The sequence below is a fragment of the Nomascus leucogenys genome, chromosome 17 (genome assembly GCF_006542625.1).
Source record: "Nomascus leucogenys isolate Asia chromosome 17, Asia_NLE_v1, whole genome shotgun sequence".
NCBI lineage: Eukaryota > Metazoa > Chordata > Mammalia > Primates > Hylobatidae > Nomascus > Nomascus leucogenys.
This window is the reverse complement of record NC_044397.1, coordinates 33,548,563-33,562,750: the sequence shown is the minus strand read 5'-3', so window position 1 is coordinate 33,562,750 and position 14,188 is coordinate 33,548,563. Positions and strand designations below refer to the sequence as shown.

Below are 14,188 nucleotides of genomic sequence, written 5' to 3'. Positions count from 1 at the left end.
TTACTTCATTAGTGAAAAGAATTCTTAGACACTTTCTCACCCACTCTGATACCGTCATGTTTTTTTCTCACCCACTCTGATACCATCATGTTTTTTTTTTTTCCTCAAAACAGGGGGTTACTTTATCTAACTGCAAATCCCATGATGGCAGGGCCGTCGCCTCCTGGTTCAGATCAGCCTCCCCAGGGCCTCAGACAAGTGTTCAAGAAACAGATGCGGTATAATTCAAATATTTAAGTGAACACACTTTTTTTTTAAGTACAGAAAAGCATAAAGTAGGAAGCTGAACATCACTGGGAATTCCAGTGGCTATCCTTCCAGACATTTTACCACACAAGTAGATATTTCTCTATCTGCTATCTAAATAACAGATATCGTGCTCTATCACTATTTCCCCCCCTCTTCATTCATATCCTGGAAAACTAGTATAGGCTTTTATCATTTTTCCCCCTTAAAAGATTCCAACCTGGTAAAAGATTTAAAACAGCAGAAAAGGATACATAGTGAAAAGCACTTCAAGCCACCCACCCCATTCCACTGCCCAGAGGAAACCACCGTTGCCAGGGCCTTGTATGACCTTCAAAAATACTCTCCTCACATATAAGAGCATGCGTGTATATATGCATGCAGGTATGGAGAGAGAGAAGTCAACTACAAAACAAAACCCCAACACAGCCACACAGTATCACCTGGGAAGCTTTCAGACAGTGGATTCCCAGGTCTCACCCAAATCTACTGAACCTGAATCTCCAAGGAAAGGACTCACGTCCATGCTTTTCAAAAGATCCGCACGTGTTCTGATGCAGCCAGGCACTGACAGACATCTGGAAAACCAGTTTCATGCCCTCAATACTGCCAGGCTCTGGTCTTAAGTGCAGTGAGGAGTTTTCCATGCAGGTTAAAATACATCTGTCTCTAGATCAGCCAAGGGAAGTTACGCATTTCCTAAAGGTCTTGACCTTCTGTCAAGCCTTACAAATGATAAGGTATGAAGATCAGAGCCAGATCATATGATCCTATAACAATTATGTCCAAGCAAAAACAGGACCTTAAAACGTCAAGAGGTAAATTTTCATAATCAGAAATTCAGACAGTATGGACCTGGAAGAATTTGCTTTCTTCTGATTTTTGCCGTGGTATACTCTGACAATGCCTCTGCAAGTATGATTCATGTCCCATAAAAATTTTAAATTTTATCTGATCACCAGACCATTACTGTATTCTAAGGACACTGCTTATAATTTGGCAACATCCACAGTTTCCTTCCTGTTTGTCAGACTAATATCACCCCACACTGGAATGTTTACAGTGACAAATACTCATAAGATGCCATCTGCCAGGGTCCGTGTTTGGGTCAAGGGGCAAATCAAGTCCACTAAAAAAAATAAGAACCCGGCTGGACAGTGCAGTGATTAGGAACCATGCTCTCAATAACAGTCCTGGCTTAAATTCAAGCTCTCCAGCTCACCTGCCCTGTGGCTTTGGGTAATCAGCAAACTCTAAGCCTCAGTTTCCACACCTTCAAAGTGAGAACAAACAGCTCAACCCCTACACTTCAGGGGGTGCTGTCAGAACTTAGGGCACTCGTGTGATGTTCTCAACAGCGCATGGCACGTTTCAGTGATTAATGAACGCAATAAACTGGCACTTGCACCAGGCCAGCTGATCTAAGACTGATTAAAGCAAGTGGGTGCAGCTTCACCTTTAAAATACAACTTTGAGGCCCTAAATTCAAGCAAAGATTCCTGTTGGGGCTAACAGAGTTCTGAGAACTCACAAGACATCAGCGTCTCTGCTGGCCAAACCTCCCTTCCGCCCGAGCCCAGACGCAACATACCTGCTCAGGTTGCTATACCAGGTATCAGCGGGTTACCTGCGGGTCCCTGCCCGAGCCTTCTCTGAACGCTGCCTGACCAGTCTTCGCGTACAAAGACAGGCTAGCAGACACACGTCATCACCATCCACACCACTCCGCACCACCACCCCCCTACCTCTGTGTAGAACACCTTATGCTCCACCACGTTAAGGTCCATTGTGAAGAGCCTGGGCTGCAACGTGGTACAGAACGTGTTCCCCTCCATCAAGCCAATCTGCGCGTTGGCAGGCTGGTGTCGGAGCAGGTGCTTCTTAGGGGGGACCATATCCTGCAGGACCTGGGGAAGCCAAGGAGGAGGCACCACTCACCAGCTACCCCTTAAGACACAAACACTTTTTAAAAATTTGAAAACCATGTGTGAGATCCAAAGTTATTACAGATATCTTCTCATTAGGGAAGGGGAGATACATTTCATGTGCAAAACCTCGGTCGTGGAGAGGCATGTAAGATATGTTAGTTCCTAAAGGAAAGAGGGTAACCTCTCTCTCTTTAAAAATAAAAACTAAAAAAAAAAAAAATCCAAAACAAAAGACAAAACCACAACAAAACAAGAATAAAACTACCAGACTGTGCTATAGCCTCAGGAACGCTGCCTTCTACTCTCTTGAAGTACACTGTTTTTTGGCAAATCTCAAGTCATAAAGAGCAGGAACAATGGTAGAGCTAGCCCTCTGTGTCTGTGGTTCTGCATCCTCAGATGCTACCAGGCAAGGAGAAAACATACTTGAGGAAAAAATAAAAAATAACGTGACAAGAAAAAACAAATAAACTATTAAAGTGTAACTATTTACATAGCATTTACATTGTATTAGGTATTATAAGTAATCTAGAACTAAAGTATATGGGAGATTATACAAATTTTTATGTACCCATAAAAATTTAAGGATAGGCATGGTGGCTCACGCCTGTAATCCCAACACTTTGGGAAGCTGAAATGGGAGGACTGCTCGACCCCGGGAGTTCAAGGCCAGACTGGGCAACATAGTGAGAGCCCATCTTTATAAAAAAATAGCTGGAAAAAAATTTTTTAAAAAGAAGAAAATGACATTTTGGGCTGGATGATAATTTCCCTAAAGAAAAGAAATAATTTAAAAAGTTAAAAAAAAAAAAAAAGGCTGGGCGTGGTGGCTCATGCCCGTAATCCCAGCACTCTGGGAGGCAAAAGTGGGCGGATCATGAGGTCAGGAGATCAAGACCATCCTGGCTAACACTGTGAAACCCACCTCTACTAAAAATACAAAAAATTAGCCGGGTGTGGTGGCGGGCGCCTGTAGTCCCAGCTACCCGGGAGGCTGAGGCAGGAGAATGGCATGAACCTGGGAGGCGGAGCTTGCAGTGAGCCAAGATCATGGGCGACAGCAAGACTCTGTCTCAAAAAAAAAAAAAAAAAAAAAAACAGTTAAAAAAAATAAAAAATAAACTAGCCAGGCGTGGTGGTGTGCATCTATAGTTCTAGCTACTTAGGAGGCTGAGGCAGGAGGATCACTTGAGCCCAGGAGTTCGAGGCTGCAGTGAGCTAGGATCGCACTCCAGCCTGGGCAACAGAGTGAGACTGTCTCAAAAAAATAAATGAAAATAAACAAGCATTTAAAAAGAAAAACTAAATCAATAAAGTACACGGAATATGTGCGTAAGTTATATACAAATATCGTACCATTTTACATCAGAGACTTGAGCATCCCAGATTTTGGTACCCACACAGGGTCCTGGAACCAAGGCCCCACAGATACCAAGACACAAAATTACAAACAGAGTATCGCCTCAACTCAAATTTAAAAAAAAAAAAAGCCTCAAAAGTTTTGTTGAAATTACCTTGGTTCTGGTGACAGAAATCTCACCTCTTTGTGGGGTTCCATGATCACGGTCACACTCTTCCCAGTGACCTGGGCCAACACCTGCAGCGAATGCATGGCCTGCTTCCTCACAGTGGAGTTTGGAGAGGTGACTTCTCGAACCAAGTCGTGTGTCACGTGGTGGAAAGACTTTTCCTGGGCGGCCACGATCTCTTCGGCTCTCTCCTCGTCTTTTAAAGGCGTTGCGCACCGCATCAGAAGCTGCTCTAGGGTGGTCTTTGCCATGGCGACTGCCCCATTGGAAACCTGCAAGTCAGGGATGCCTTAGAATGAAAGCAGGGCGATGCCACCCACTCTGCCCACCGTCTCCTGCACACCCGTCTGCCATAAAGACCGTCACTGGGGGTCCATGCCCCTCTTGCCAGCTGCTTTAATGAAGTGACTTCACAGCACCCACTTGGTGCTTTAGTCCCTAAGTCACCTACTCAGAAAACGTGGATCCAAATGTGACCCCTGCATTCACCAGATAAGCTGGCAATGCCCACCATGTTCTACTGGTGTGAGTCATATCTGCATAGGTTTAAGAATGCAGCTCCTCTGGAAACAGCACACGAGAAGCGGAATTCCCCTTTTCAGACGCACTGTGGTAAATACTGTGGCCTGTAACGGTTCTTTATCAAAGCAAACAGGTATTTAGATACCCACAGAAGGCCTATGGGAGCTCTGAGCTGTCCTTTTAGTAAAGATGCTGAAATGAAATCTGAGTATCAAAGTCACCACGCTGCTAGAAGAGCATATTTGCAGAAGGATCTTATAGTATTCTTCAGGAAACCATTTCAAAAACAGCAATGGTTAGGATTGGGGCCGCCCGTCACCTACCTCTCCAGTTAAGTCCATCATGACAAAGAGAAGTGCTTTCAGGAATGTCTGCTGGTTCTGGAGAACCCAAGTGAGAGGCAGCCGCTCCATGAGAAACTTAATAGACACCACACCCCCCAGCTTTGCATACCATGCCTGTTCATAACAACATGCACACAGGCGTTCCACGATGTAAGAAAATAGGGGCAGCTGGCAGGCCTGGAGACGAAAATGAACAAACCACAACACGTTACCGCAATTCTTTTTTTTTTTTTTTTTTTTTTTGAGACAGAGTTTCACTTTTATTGCCCAGGCTGGAGTGCAATGGCGTGCATGATCTCGGCTCACCGCAACCTCCACCTCCTGCCTTAGCCTCCCGAGTAGCTGGGATTACAGGCATGCGCCACCACGCCTGGCTAATTTTTTTATTTTTAGTAGAGATGGGGTTTCTCCATGTTGGTCAGGCTGGTCTCGAACTCCCAACCTCAGGTGATCCGCCCACCTTGGCCTCCCAAAGTGCTGGGATTACAGGCGTTAGCCACTGTGCCCGGCCGCAGTTCTTAAACTATCAGTTTCTAGAAGGACCACCCTCAGGTACAGACACCCTCCAAATCAGAGACACTCCTCAATCCTTCCTTACCCTCTCCTTGGAGCCCAGGATGATACTTGCAACATCAAATATCACAGCTAGGGCCACCTCCCCGATTTTGCAAAGCTCCTTTTCTTCATATGCCATACAAATAGCTATTGCGTCAATGAGAACCAAAGGATCCATTCCTTTTGAGCCATTTTCTTCACTGTGAAACATGGCTGTGCTGGGCTGGCTGCCCACCTGGTAGCAAGGCAGCAAGAAAGGGCCTAAAAGGAGAGAGAGGGAAGGCACGTGAGAGTTCATTTATGAGAACAGTCTTGTCCCTCAAACTGCAGAACTCCCCAATTTTTTCCTTGAAGTTAGAAACTCCATAAAAAGCAGGGCATGGTGGCTCACATCTGTAATCCCGGCACTCTGGGAGGCCAAGGCGGGAGGATCACTTGATATCAGAAATTTGAGACCAGCCTAGTCCAACATGGTGAAACCCCATCTCTACTAAAAACACAAAAATTAGCCGGGCATGGTGGCAGGCGCCTGTAATCCCAGCTACTCAGGAGGCTGAGGCAGGAGAATCACTTGAACCCAGGAGACGGAGGTTGCAGATCACGCCACTGCACTCCAGCCTGGCTGACACAGTGAGACTCCGTCTCAAAAATAAAAAATAATAAAAAAAAAAGAAACTCCATAAAAAGCCAGCACTGAGATTTTAAGACAACTTCTGTTAAACTGCAATTATGTGTAAATTAAGTCGTCTGATATGCCTTTAGGCTGTATTTTTCTGAATGTTTTCTATGATACACTGTGTTATTTTCATATATTTCTCAATCATAACTCAAAAATATATTAGTTCAAAATGAGAACCACAGGGGTCAGGCACAGTGGCTCATGACACTTTTATAATCTTTTACAATTAAATAAGCCCAGTACTTTGGGAAGCCAAGGCGGGAGAATCACTTGAGGCCAGGAGTTCAAGACCAGCCTGAGCAACATAATGAGATGCATCTTCATAGAAAATTTTTTAAAAATTAGCCGGGCGTGGGCTGGACATGGTGGCTCACGCCTGTAATCCCAGCACTTTGCGAGGCCGAGGCGGGTGGATCATGAGGTCAGGAGTTCGAGACCAGCCTGACCAATGTGGTGAAACCCCGTCTCTACTAAAAATATAAAAAAAATTACCCGGGCATGGTGGCGTGCGCCTGTAATCCCAGCTACTCAGGAGGGCTGAGGCAAGAGAATCACTTCAACCTGGGAGGCAGAGGTTGCAGTGAGCTGAGATTGCACCACTGCACTCCAGCCTGGGCAACAGAGCAAGACTCCGTCCTAAAAAAAAAAAAATTAGCCAGGCATGGTTGTTATACGCCTGTAGTCCCAGCTACTCAAGAGGATGAGGCAGGAGGATCACTTGAGCTCAGCAGGTAGAGGCTGCAGTGAGCCATGACCACGCCACTGCACTCCAGCCTGGGCAACAAAGCGAGACTCTCTAAAAAGCAAAACAAAACAAAAATTAAAAAATAAATAAATAAAACCACAATGATGTAACATTTTTTAAAAAAATTATTAAATAGGCCAAGGGGCAGAACATGGGAATGACCATGGGTTATGCTCCGGATATTCCTAACATACAACAACAAAAAGCAATGGCATCCAGCTATGGCAGAGAACAGTCGTCCACAGCATTATTAGGTAATGCCTCGGAGGTACCCAGGTCCAAGGTGGAAGTTACTGAGAAGCTTAGTTTTGCCAGAAAGACAATGTTAACATAGAACAAACACTGAGAAATGATCAAAGTGCTAAATTGTACAGTATTGACCAGTCAGGCCAAGAAAAGTTAAAGGGGAAAATTCTATGTGCTCTGCTGGTTGATCTTAAGGGTGAGGGGCTTTGAGGACATGAACTGGGCAGTGCTACTACAGTGCGGTCTGCAGACGAACTGTGACTGGTCTGGGAGGAGATGCTGAAATTGACAGTAAGTTTTCAGAAACTTATGTAGCAACTGGCAGCAGCACGACATTTTTATTGTCTTTTTTTTTTTCTTTTTGAGATGGAGTTTCGCTCTTGTTGCCCAGGCTGGAGCAATGGCACGATCTCTGCTCACCGCAACCTCCACCTTCCAGGTCCAAGCGATTCTCCTGCCTCAGCCTCCTGAGTAACTGGGATTACAGGCATGCGCCATCATGCCCGGCTAATTTTGTATTTTTAGTAGAGACCGGGTTTCTCCATGTTGGTCAGGCTGGTTTCAAACTCCCAACCTCAGGTGATACGCCCACCTTGGCCTCCCAAAGTACTGGGATTATAGGCGTGAGCCACCGCGCCTGGCCATTTTTATTGTCTTTTACAAATCACCTACAATGGACTGGAAATAGAAGTGAACAAATACAAGTGGCCCTTCACCACCAAGAGTGTGAGAGCCACTGAAGTGGAGGTGAGCAGCCATTCCAGGCAGGAGGAACGGCAGAATGAGGATCCTGGGAGCAGAAATGGGCATCGCAGCGGAGACTGCGAGGCATGGGTTGGAGAGCAGGGAGCAGATGATGGCGAAGTTTCTGGAGGGCAAGACTGGCCTTGGAAAACACAGCCAGGCAGAGGAAGGCAAGCGGTGAGTGTGACCACAAACTGTCTGTTTCACAGGCAGCTTGTCCAAAGCACTTGGACACAGAAGTATTATTAAACGGGGTCTATTTTACAAACAAAACTTGGCAGGTAATAACTTTCAAGCTGATATAGCGCCCACCACTGAAATAACAATTATCAATGTAGTAAATGGAAAATTAGAAAAGCCAAAAAATCAATCAGCCAAACTCAGCTTTTTCTAGAACAACAAAATGTCCTGAGCAAGTTTTTAAAGCACCTAAAGAAGTCAAAGAACCAATCCCGTGCTCCCGTGCTCACCACACTGCTGGGCGACTGCCACCATCGTATAGTGGCGGATCAAGCTGGCGACGAAGGGCAGGGCACTGGGCCGCAGGTCCTTAATGACGGCAGACATGAAGGCGCCTGTCAGGGCCTGCTCAAAAGTCTTCCGGGCTGGAGTGTCCTGGGCTTTGTAGCGATGTGAGATGATGACATTGGGGATGGTCTTTTCCGTAAAGCTGAAAGGCAAAATCAGATCCGGCATCACGACACTCAACTCCTGAGCTGATGACTCCACCAAGACTTCTTTTTAAATTTTTAATCTGCTTGCTTCCCTCTTATTCAGACAGGCCTGGGTAATTTATCTGCTTTAATTTTAGCAACACCTGGACAGAGTCTCGCTCTGTCACCCAGGCTGGAGTGCAGTGGCGCCATCTTGGCTCACTGCAACCTCTGCCTCCCGGGTTCATGTGATTCTCCTGCCTCAGTGTCCCAAGTAGCTGGGATTACAGGTGCCTGCCACCACGCCCAGCTAATTTTTTTTGTATTTTTAGTAGAGACGGGATTTCACCATGTTGGCCAGGCTGGTCTCGATGGTCTTGAACTCCTGACCTCAGGTGACCCACCCCCCCCACCCCTCACCTCGGCCTTCCAAAGTGCTGGGATTACAGCATGTTTTTTCAGGCTGTAAGTTTCCCTCTGAGTATCACTTTAGCTGCATCCCATTTACATTTGGTCACGAATTATCATTTTCTTGGCTCTTTTTCCTTCCTCCATCCTCAATCTTCCATGGAGGAACTTTCTGTCTGAATGAACATCCTTTAGAATGTTCTTTGCTGAAGATGTGCTGGTGGCAGATTTCTGTTTTTATCTGAAAACATCTTTATTTCATCCTTATTCATGGGTCATACTGCACCAGATATATGACTCTAAGTTGGCAATTCTTTTTTCAAACTAAAGGTTTATTCCACTGTCCAGTGGCTTTCACAGCTTCCAAGTGATCATTCATTTGAATGTCATCTTTTTGTTCTGCCATCTTTTAAGATTTTCCCTTTGTTTCTGATTTGTAGTTGTTTCACTATAGTTTGTCTGTGTGGATTTCTTTTTATTTATTCTGCTTTGGATTCACTCAACATCTTGGATCTGCACACTGTTTAATTTTTTCATCAGTTCTGGGAAATTCTCAGTCATTATGTCTCTGCTCTTTTTGAGGGGTTTCAAGTAAATGATGCTACTTCCCTCTACTCTTCATGTCTCTTACTCTCTCTTGAATTTTTCATCTTTTCTCTCTCTGCATGTGTTCTGGATAAGTATTCGACAACTTTTAAAGGTTCTCTCTCTTTAACTTTTTGGGCAATTTTTATAGGTTTCTGTTTCTTGGAGGTATTTTCAAGTTTGTCTTTCATTAATTTAAACATTCTAAGCATAGTTACAACCTAGTTCTGATAATCCTAACATCTGAAGCCTGTGTGGGTATATTTCTGCCTTCCATTGATTCTGCTGGCTCTTACTCATGTTGTTTTATTTCCTTGTGCATTTGGTTACCTTGACTCCTCTCTCTTCAATGTCCTTTAAACAACTGAGCACCTACTATATACTCAGCATCACTTCTGATGCGGTGAAGAATGTGAAAATATATAGGAAAAAATCCATCCCCTGAAACTTACAATGCAGAAAAATGGTATGCATGTGTTACCTCAAAAGATCACTACATTAAGGTCATGCACAGTCTCAAGAGTTAAGAGCAAGACACAGACATCACATGAGAAATATCTGGAGAAAGATCACTGTGAACTGAAAATGCAGAGGGTCCACTGCATGCCTGTCAGGTGCTAGCTGCTGTGGACAGAATGGTGAGACAAAGGGAGGGAGAAGGGACATGACCCTTGATTTCTTCACACTTACAAACTAATGGAGGAGGTGACAAGACACAATAAAGGCAGACGACAACTGTGATCCCTTCTAATTCTCAAGCACCCAGTTCTCCTTTCCATTTTCTCTAAGGCCCCAAGAAGGAGTAGGTAGATAATACGGCATCTGCTGAACTTAAAGGAGCCTGCTCCTAGCGCCAGGAAACCTGGGAGGCCCTCTGCAGCCCCAATTCCTAAAACAGGATCCACCCAACCGCACAGAAGGAAGCGGCCGACATACTTGGGGTGTGCCAGGAGCTGGTAGAGTGCGTGCTTGTTGTCCTCCAGGCTCATCATGGCCACCAGGAAGCATTTGATCACTTCCCACGCCTGCCTCCGGTAGTAGGGCTCAGTGTTGGCGCTTTTCAGGCAGTCCAGAGCAGTTTCAATGGCCTACGACCAAGACACAAAGAAACTACAGTTTGTGCTGAAATTACATGATTGTGAAAAGCTTTCACTGAAAGCATTTGCAGCACCCAGAAGAATCTTTTTTTTTTTTTTGAGACGGAGTCTCACTCTGTCGCCCAGGCAGGAGTGCAGTGGCATGTATCTCGGCTCACTGCAAGCTCCGCCTCCCGGGTTCACACCATTCTCCTGCTTCAGCCTCCCGAGTAGCTAGGACTACAGGCGCCCGCCACCATGTCCGGCTAAGTTTTTTGTATTTTTAGTAGAGTCGGGGTTTCACTGTGTTAGCCAGGATGGTCTCAATCTCCTGACCTTGTGATCTGCCCGCCTCGGCCTCCCAAAGTGCTGGGATAACAGGCGTGAGCCACTGGGCCCGGCCGCACCCAAAAGAATCTTTTTTTTTTTTTTTTGAGATGGAGTCTCGCTCTGTCGCCCAGGCTGGAGTGCAGTGGTGCCATCTCTGCTTGCTGCAAGCTCCGCCTCCTGGGTTCATGCTATTCTCCTGCCTCAGCCTCCCGAGTAGCTGGGACCACAGGCACCCACCACCACACCCGGCTAATTTTTTTGGTATTTTTAGTAGAGACGGGGTTTCACCGTGTTAGCCAGGATGGTCTCGATCACCCAGAAGAATCTTAATGCACGTTTCTAGACAGGCGCCTTAACCAACTAAGCCATGGCACCAGTCTCATGCATATTTTCTTTTGAAGAGAGCACAGTGGGCCAATACAGCTTAATAGGTATTCACCTGGTGAAGCTTCCAAAAGAGGCAGTGGAAGTATTATGAAATAAGGAATTGCACAGTTCAAATTAAAATGCCAAGATGGAGTTTAACAATCTCATGTTCAAATAGCCGATGGCAGATTACAGGAACTAAGTGAGCTCGGAGAGCCTCTTGTGGTAGATTTGCTGGGTTAAACCAGATTCTGCCTCACCTACACACTCTTCAAGGTCCCAACAAGAATAATAATGAATTTTCTGCAAAGCAGACTTTCCGGTGCCTAGGTTGAAAACTGAAAGATGGCTTTCTTAAGCTTTTACTAACCTCACTCTTTAAGAAAGAAAAAGGTTGACATCATTTTTTTCAGAAAGCCTACATAGCTACATGCACACATTTTTATTCTATTCATTCCCATGGGGTTGACTGAGATAGTGGCGAAGACACAACCACACACAAAAGTAATCTGAAGCCTTTAACAGCCAAGACATTCACCTTAACAATAATTATGTACATATAAATCAAATAACTAATCTTTGTTAAAAATTTACCCAGGCCCTGTGTGAGGAACCAGGAGAGGGTGACGACAGGGACAGAGGCCCTCCCTCTCCAGCCCCTGCCAGGCTTAGAGACACACAGTGCACACAAGCATGACAACAGCTCCTCCCCAGATGAACCCCAGCTTGAGTGTCCGTGCTCTTCGGGGGTACTGCAGAAATGCATGTGATCTGCTCAGTAACAGTTATAAATGGTGATACTTTCTAAAATTTTATTTTTCAGAATCAATATAACATATGAGCCAATTACCTGCCAAAAATAATCAAGGACTGCCAAGAGCACCAAAAGCATAATGGTTTAATGGAAACTCACTGGCGCTTGGCTTAGCCATGCTCATCTTTCCCTTTACCTCATGGGCTCCTTAGCTATGCCAGGTGTGCTGCAGCCAGTGCCGGGAGGATGGCGTTCTGCTCCGAAAGAATGCCTTGACAGGCACCATGGTGAGCCTCTGTAAGGGGGCCCAGACCTTTACGATCCTGTCTCTGCAAAACCTGATTTCTTCCAGACTTCAGCTGCTTTGGGGCAAAACTACTTCTAAAGGGAATTTTTGGGGGGTGGGGGGTGCTCTTAGTCTATACAGAGTCAAATAAAATACGCAAAAGACAGAATTTTAGCCATCCAATTCTCTTAGGAGAGTAGCATTCATTTGGAAAGTATGTGGATGAAGGTTTGGGTTAGAAGCTGAGACTGCACCCACCCTGAGGCTGGAGAGGGAACAGTGCTTCATAAGGCGGGAGTTGGGGAGGGCTGGGGATGAGGCACAGGCTTGAGGAAGTTGAGGGGGACAGGCTGACTGAGATGATGACAGAAAACAACTCCAGAGTGACGCTTATCTGTACTGGCTTCTCCCTCCCCAATGTTTACTCATGGACGCAGAAGCCACTACATGGGCACACGTCTTCTACAAAGGTAAACACACCCAGTACTACACAATGATGCAGCAGGGCAGGGAGGAGTTAGCCAGAGCAAAGGGAGGGCCTGGAGCAGTTCCAGGCCACACAATGCTGACTGAAGACTAGATCTGCAAGAGGCTCAGGACCCCAGCAGGCAGCCAGCTTACTGAAATGCCCAACTCACGTGGATCCACTCAAGCACTACGATAATATCCTTAAAAAAATACCCAATACACAACAGCTAGATGATGTCCTGCAAAGACATGGAAACAAGTGCTGCCACCATGTGGGGAAGGACTGATGACAGAGTCAGGGGGAAAAGCCAACGTGACGATGGGATGATGCTGACACAGAACTAGGACAGGGAGCAGAAAAGTCAGCAGGGCAGGAAGGAGAGATGGTGAGTGTTCAACACGGACAGGGCAAAGGCAGCGGGCAGCACACTCCAGCAGGGTGCGGGGGCACTGTCTGCTTTTTACACGGTAAAAACAAGGATCTCTAAAGGGCCTAACAGAGACCCAGGAGCTGTCGGCAGTGGGATGAGAGACAGGAATGAGAAAGTACGAGTTGCGTTTGGATAGAGAATGGGAGAAAGCGAGGCACTGCGTGTGGCTGCGAAGACAGACAGGCATGGACTCTACTCAGGTTCTCAGTAAGCCTGCTAGGCATCAGAATGGAAGGAGTTCACGGCAGGATGGGCTGGCATCTCCTCCTGGTCACCAGGAGAGGGGGCTGCTCCAGGGTCCCAAGTTCTCAGGTGACACCCCTCCACTGGTCTCCTGGCTTTAGGAAAGCCCCTGTGCCAACCAGGCTGATCACCTGATACATCTGGTTCTACTCAGAGATTGCCTAAGGCACAGGTCTAATTAACACTTCACATAGACTGAAACATAGTATCTTCACAAGGCTTAAAACAAAACAACATTGTCACAGAGCTCCAAGCTTACCTTCTCCATGGGGAGCTGGAGAGAGGCTTTGCAGTCGGAAAACTCCACAGTGATGCTAGGGCCCTGAACCTCAGTCACAACGTAGTGCAGCTTCTGCGACTCCTTCAGCATCTTCCTGTTACTGCCGCCAAACTTACCCAGCACACGGTAGGCCACATGGGAGATGCTGTCGGCAGGGTTGCGTAAGGTGCGCCACAGAGCCTGAAAATCAGCATGCTTTCATTAAGGTCCTCTTAAGGTAATGCCTTCATGAGGTTTGGATCAAAACTCAAAGGGAGGCCAGGCATAGTGGCTCATGCCTGTAATCCCAGAACTTTGGAAGGCTGAGGCAGGTGGATCACCTGAGGTCAGGAGTTCGAGACCGGCCTGGTCAACAGGGCAAAATCCCGCCTCTACTAAATATACAAAAATTAGCCAGGCGTGGTGGCAGGCTGTTGTAATCCCAGCTATTTGGGATGCTGAGGTAGGAGAATCACTTGAACCCAGGAGGCAGAGGTTGTAGTGAGCTGAGATCACACCACTGCACTCCAGTCTGGGCGACAGAGCGAGACTCCATGTCAAAAAAAACCCTCAAAGTGATGGAACACTGCTTGGCGACAATCCTTCCTCCCACCTCTGTTACCCAAACACACCGTTCTCCCTTCTTTGGAGAAACCAATGTTATTAGTCTTCCATGTTCTTCCAAGGAAGTTTTATGTCTTTATAAAGAAAGTACCTGTGTAAACATAAATGTTCATCCATGCTCCTGGAATATAAATAGCAGCATACTATAAGTGCTGCAGAGCTCCAAA

At 46.1% G+C, this 14,188-nt stretch overlaps 1 protein-coding gene across 12 annotated transcripts in view; it reads right to left on the bottom strand.

The window, feature by feature from the left end:
• TRRAP (transformation/transcription domain associated protein) overlaps window positions 1-14,188 on the bottom strand; it is a 142,929-nt gene that overhangs the window by 77,854 nt on the left and 50,887 nt on the right. For all 12 annotated transcript variants that reach the window (XM_030797394.1, XM_030797395.1, XM_030797402.1 and 9 more), the window contains 7 exons: window positions 13,398-13,598; window positions 10,121-10,272; window positions 8,009-8,208; window positions 5,168-5,385; window positions 4,549-4,746; window positions 3,715-3,975; window positions 1,992-2,153 (listed from right to left, as the gene is read on the bottom strand). In XM_030797394.1, the coding sequence (XP_030653254.1) occupies window positions 1,992-2,153; window positions 3,715-3,975; window positions 4,549-4,746; window positions 5,168-5,385; window positions 8,009-8,208; window positions 10,121-10,272; window positions 13,398-13,598 (1,392 nt within the window). The remainder of the gene's footprint in view (window positions 1-1,991; window positions 2,154-3,714; window positions 3,976-4,548; window positions 4,747-5,167; window positions 5,386-8,008; window positions 8,209-10,120; window positions 10,273-13,397; window positions 13,599-14,188) is intronic.